The sequence below is a fragment of the Pseudomyrmex gracilis genome, unplaced genomic scaffold, assembly GCF_002006095.1.
Source record: "Pseudomyrmex gracilis isolate BER0280 unplaced genomic scaffold, ASM200609v1 scaffold_361, whole genome shotgun sequence".
Classification (NCBI taxonomy): domain Eukaryota; kingdom Metazoa; phylum Arthropoda; class Insecta; order Hymenoptera; family Formicidae; genus Pseudomyrmex; species Pseudomyrmex gracilis.
The window spans coordinates 117,596-124,248 of NW_018020945.1; the positions used below are offsets into that span (position 1 = coordinate 117,596).

Here is a 6,653-nt window from a genome sequence, read left to right on the forward strand (position 1 = left end):
TACCATAAACATATTAGCAGAACAATTGATCAAAGTCATAGACACGGTTCAAGATTTAAAAATACGAATAGATGAAATGCGAGATAATCCAACTCAGCGACAGACGGCAGCACAAGAAACGAATGAACAGCCTGTAATAAATACAAAGCCTTCAATTACAAACTATAAATTGGCGTTGCAACTAATCCCTGAATTCGACGGACTCAATGTCGAAGCATTTATCGAGCATGTTCAGGCCGCAGTGAAACGACTGGCAAGCGATCAACACAAACTATTGTTGATCAGCATTATCGCCCAGAAATTGACAGGAAGAGCAAAAGGAACAGTAAGACTTGATAGCGCGCGAATTTTTTCGCAATTAATTGAAAAACTTCGATTCCTGCATGGAAAAGCGCAAAATCTCTCCGCATTGAAAGTGCAACGAGACACTTGTATACAACGACCAAACGAGAGCATTGACGACTTTATAAACCGCTTCTCTTGCATTCAAGACGAAATCATAACTGCAATAAACGCGTAGAACATCAGTTACACAAAAATTCTCGTTCAAGAAGATTTATACCAAGAAGAGGCAATTGAAGTTTTTCGTCGCAATGTAAGAACGGAAATCAGCGATCATCTTCACTCGTTCGATCACTTCGACACCTTAAATTCGATATTCGGCAAAGCGCGAAGGTACGAAGGAGAGATGCAACTCAGGAAAATGAAAGTGCAGCGAAGCGATAATTACAGAAGAACGACATCACAGAAATCACAGTTTCGTTTAAAAGAATGTAATTATTGCAAAAGACGTGGACACAAAGAGAAGGAATGCAGAACAAAGATGTTTCATCAACAACGAGATCAACGACAGCAAAATTTTCACGAGCGCCGGATCGACGATCAACCGCCGGGCCTACAATCGCATCGTTTACATGCAATGGAACGGGACGAGATCGAGTCATCCAACAAGGCGAATTGCAGCAAGGACCTCACGGAACATACGTCCGAGCGCCATGAGTTGGACTAAAAATTCCAGGTTTCCAAAAAATTAGTTTTCTGATAGATACCGGTTCGGATTTATCGTTGATACGCGAGACGTACATTGAAAATAAAAATTTGCCTAGAGTAGATCCTATCGTAATAACAGGTGTAACAACTCATTCTTTAAAAACAAAATACGGCGTAGAGATAGAAATGTTTGGAAAAAAGCATATATTTCATGTATTAGACGATAATTCGCCCGTTAAATACCAAGGTATTTTAGGAATAGATTTTCTTACAAAAAATAACTTCATATTTTCAAATAAGAATTTAATACTCGGAGGACAAGAATTTAAACAAATTGATAAGCCATATCCTAGTGCATGCAAAAATCGTGATGTGTTAGTAATTTTTAAAAATGACACTGGAGCTATGACAAAAATAAATGATTCCAATCAACCAATTATTCCAAAATATTTAATAAATGATATAAAAAGCATTGAAGATTTTCACGAAAAATCAATCTACTCGATCGCGAAACAATCTTTAGACAACGAACGATTGCGCATATTAAAAGAGAATACGCGACTATCACATATCTCAGAGCATTCAAATGAAATAATATCGTTACCTTCCGATACATCAAGAAGAAATTCGAACGCAAATAAAAGATATGTTAGAAAAGAGGATTATAAGAGAATCAGACTCGCCTTATAACTCACCGTTGTGGGTAGTACCGAAAAAACAAGACGCTTCGGGAAAAACCAAATGGAGATTAGTAATAGATTATAGAAAACTTAATGAAAAAACTATTCAAGATGCTTATCCCCTTCCGAATATCGATGAAATTTTAGATCAATTAGGAAACGCGCGGTATTTTTCAGCTTTTGACTTAGCGTCGGGTTTTCACCAAATCGGTATGAATCCGAAAGATATTTCAAAAACGGCTTTTTCTATCTCGAACGGACATTATGAATATATGCGCATGCCCTTCGGTTTAAAAAACGCTTCGCCAACGTTTCAACGTATGATGAACAAAGGATTAAAAGGCTTAGTCGGAAATAATTGTTTTGTTTACATTGACGACATAATAGTATACGAAAAAACGATAGAAGAGCATAATAAAAATTTAAGAGTATTATTTGAGAGACTTAGACAAGTAGGTTTGAAACTTCAACCGGATAAATGCGAATATCTTCGCCCGGAACTTGAATATTTAGGACATCTGATTTCTGAACGCGGTGTTCAACCTAATCCTAAAAGAATAGAAAAGGTTCAGACATATCCGGCTCCTAAAAATGCCAAAGAAATAAAACAATTTCTTGGACTTGTTGGATATTATCGAAAATTTATTAAAGATTTTTCAAAAATTGCCAAACCACTCACGCGACTTCTTCAAAAATCTACAACTTTTAAATAGACAAATGAACAACAACACTCATTTGAACTATTAAAAACTAAACTGACGTCACAACCAATACTATCGTACCCTGACTGGACCAAACCTTTTATTCTTACTACCGACGCATCCAATGATGCAATCGGAGCAATTCTTTCCCAAGGAGAAATAGGCAAAGACAAGCCACTGGCTTTTGCCTCTAGAACTCTCAACAAAGCTGAAACCCGATACAGTACTACTGAAAAGGAACTTTTAGCAATTGTATGGGCGACAAAACATTTTAGACAATATTTATTTGGTAAACAATTTAAAATTGTAACAGATCACAAACCTTTAATTTGGTTAATGAATGTTAAAGATTCAAATTCTAGACTTATGAGATGGAGATTAAAACTAGAAGAATTTGATTATAAAATTGTTTATAAATCGGGAAAAATTAACACGAACGCTGACGCTCTCTCACGTATTCCAGTTAATGTAATTGAATCAGAAAATGCAAATAAACCTCAGAACACCTTTGATAAAATTCAAAGAATTCTTACAGAAATAGAGAGAACAAATTTTCATATTAAAATTGCTATCAGTAAAGATCCTGTCCCAGGCTGGCAAAATATCGACCCAGATTTTATTACTCCTAATCTTTTACGAGCCCATGTTATTCCAATCATTGAAGATACTGGCACAAATCCTTCCAAATGGACATTGACGATCAGGGGAATTATAAATAAAGAAACACGACAAATAATTGACTCAATTATCGTTGAACACGACTTAGAAAACAGAACAAAAATAATTATTGACGGGACACCACTAACTCCCACTAGAATTCCAGACTCCCCACCAAGAATGGTATCTCCTTTTAACTCAAAATCTTCTAGTCCTTGCTCTTCTAGACAACCACCACCGGGGATTCAAAAACAAATAATAATCAAAAATCAAGTCGGCAGGCTTACTAACAAAACTATACTTTATATCGAAACTCCACTCGAAATCACAAGAGAAAACGAAATTTATATCTCGCCTCACGCGACTCATCGACAAATGAGTATTCAATTACATGATTTTCTCACCGAAAATGATCATCATTTAAATATTATACACGATCAAAATGAAATCAACAAATTACGTTTAATTATTGACAAATATTATCTTGGAGAAAAACTGTACATTTATGTTTCTAAACACAATCCAGAAATAAGAAATAAAAAAGAAATTATCGCAGAAGCTCATTCGGGCATATTAAGGGGACATTATTCAGTAGAAAAAACACTCCAAAAAATTAGGCAAAGATATAACTGGCCAAACATAACAGTAGATGTAAAAGAATTTATTCACAAGTGCGAAACCTGCCAGTTTAACAAACCGGGAACTCAAAAACCTTATATTTATTCCTCTTGCGATATTCCTAAAGCTCCTAACGAAAAAGTATCGCTTGATATCATGGGATCTTTTGAAATAACTAATAAAGGAAATCGTTATATCCTTGTAATTCAAGATTATCTTACTCGATATATTCTGGTGGAACCGCTTATTGACAAGTCAACAGCGGCAATCATAAAAGCACTTTGGCACTCTTGGCTTAGATATTTCGGTAAACCTAAAGAATTTCTCTCTGACAACGCATTAGAGTTTATATCAAATGAATTTAAAACACTTTGCGATAGATTAAATTCAAAACATATTCTCACTTCAATTTATCACCCGCAATCAAACGGGAAAAACGAAAGATCACATATTATATTAACTGAATATACAAGACATTACATTAACGAACAAGAGCAATGGGATATGATATTATCCCAAGCAATGCTCACATATAATTGTACGATAAATAAAACCACGGGTTATACACCCTACGAATTACAATTCGGCAGAGAGCCTAATCACATCTTCAGCGAAGAAGATGAAAGATTAACTTTGCAAAATCAAATCGATAATATGCGCATTCAACACGAAAATAAATTAGACGAAGCACGTAAGAATATACGTGAATATCAGGATTCTAATCTCTCTAATAAATCATACGCGCCAATCAAAATTAACGATTTAGTTCTCGTGAAAAATTTCAATGCAAAATCATTCGAACCGCAGTGGAAGAGACCTTTCTCTGTGATTCGACATGATAATTCTATAACTTATCATGTAAACGAAAATACGGGAGTAAAACAATATCACCGAAGTGATATCAAACCTTTTGTTCTAGATCAAGAAAATGAATCTGAGACGAATCATTCTATTGATACTAGTGATGGTTCTACAATATCATCCTAATAATGGAAAAAAAGAAAAATATACAATTCGACAGCATGACAATAATGAAGTAGTTTATCTCGAGACTTCAGCTAAAATAAAGCTTTACCACAAACAGTGGAAAATTGTAGTAGGGATATGACTTGTCGGATTATTCTTATAGATATAAGCGACGTATCGATAGCTTTAACAGAAAAAAGACTGTTACTACAATTGTTAATCCCTTTGATAGATGATAAGATATTAGAATTAACTGGAGTAATATCTCTTCCGAGACACGGATGGTTGAGACAATCAATAATAGATACTACACAAAAACTTATTTTATTAGACCCTTATAGAACTATTTTTATGCTAATAAATGAATTAGAATTAACAAAAGCAAAAAGGATAGGTGATTGTCAATTACTAAAAAGAACTTATCCGGATTATAAAACGGGAATAAAAGATAACTGTTTAAGCGAAATACTTTTTAAACACGAATCAGGAAAATGTACAACAAAGTATATGCAAATCCAAAATACATTGTGGATTCAACTCCACACAAATCAAGACTGGATCAAAATCGCGCCTAAAGAAGAAAATTTGCATATTCTCTGTTCCGACAAAATTCCCCGTAGCGCTCGAATCTCTCAAAATTTCATACTTTATTTAGAACCAGACTGTACAGCAATTTCCGACACTGCAACCTTAAAACCCGAAAATCTAATTAAAGATACAATCGAAATTCATCGAACTATTAAATTATCATCACAAGAATCACTTGATGAAATTTTACAAAACATAATTTAACAAATATACCTATAGACTTAATCAAAGAAACTCATATTGATCCAGAACGTTTGCAAACTCTTAGTAAAACTTTCAACGAATTAAATACTATCGCAGACCAAATATTAGAAAATCATAGAACTATCACTTGGAAAGAAAAATTAATGTATTATCTTCAGTTAGCAGGATATATAGCCTTTGGCTCTATCCTCTTTGTTTTTCTTTACAAAATCGGATTCTTTTCTAGTGTTATTAATCTTTTTAAATTACTGATCGGAAATTGTTATAATCATTGTAGCTTTAGAAATCGTGCACCGACGCAACATGTAAGTTACACCTCGAACAGCGAACTCAGTGTAACTTTATCTTCAACCTCAGATCGCCAATTAAATCCCGACGTACTACGAAGACTTCTCTATAAATAATAACACAAAATTTGATTACACCTCAAATTTTTATATAAGGAGGGAAGTGTGACCATTGTCTAGTTTAGTCTCGTTGCTACGCGTAGATGCTAGAACTTTCCATGTTTACTTTAGAGTCCGACGGTTAACGATAAAACCATGACGCACCGTCGGTCCTTCGAAATACCTTACCATATAAGGCGATTTTTGACGCAGGAAATGCTCGCCCTAGCGGGTAGCCGAATTTAGAACATCGTAGAAGATTTCAAATAAGTGTAGCAGCCTTTAAATCAAATTAAAAGTAGAAAGAGACCGAGTAGGCTGAAGACCACGGGTAATGGTGGCAAATCAAAAGCAATTTTTTGAAAAATTAATGGTTGGACGTTTTGATCATTTATTTTTTGATCATCCTCAGCAAAGAAGCTGAAAATACAAAGAAAAAACACCGGAATAACAAACCTGATTGAAGAACGATCCGATCTCATATAACAGTACAGTAGTGTGTAATAAACGGTACGCACCTTATCGACGGTTACATTCAAACTCGTCACCACATGTCAACGGTTATGGAGAAGACAAACAATATGATGTAGACAGCATGAGTTGACTGACAAAGTCGTTATCATATGGATGAAAATTCTTTAAACAAGAAAAACGGCATCACAGAGTGGGAAAGTCAGTCAAGTTAGAAAAACGGAATAAAATAAATGTCATTCAGTAATGTCCAAAAGAAAAAAATAAGTAATTATGAGTCAATAATAAAAATGTATCAATAAAGTCAAAAAACTAAAGTAAAGCGATAAAACCGTTAAATAAATTATCTAACAATAAGCGCCGCGCTAGTAGTCCGCGGGTCGCATGCTCGC

At 34.5% G+C, this 6,653-nt stretch overlaps 1 protein-coding gene across 1 annotated transcript; it reads left to right on the forward strand.

Annotated features, from left to right (window-relative positions):
* The first annotated feature begins 1,636 nt into the window (after positions 1–1,636).
* Positions 1,637–4,633, forward strand: LOC109860298. The gene is made up of 2 exons (XM_020439298.1): positions 1,637–2,293; positions 2,384–4,633. The coding sequence occupies exons 1-2, from the start codon at positions 1,637–1,639 to the stop codon at positions 4,631–4,633; spliced, it is 2,907 nt and encodes a 968-aa protein (XP_020294887.1).
* The last annotated feature ends 2,020 nt before the right edge of the window (positions 4,634–6,653 follow it).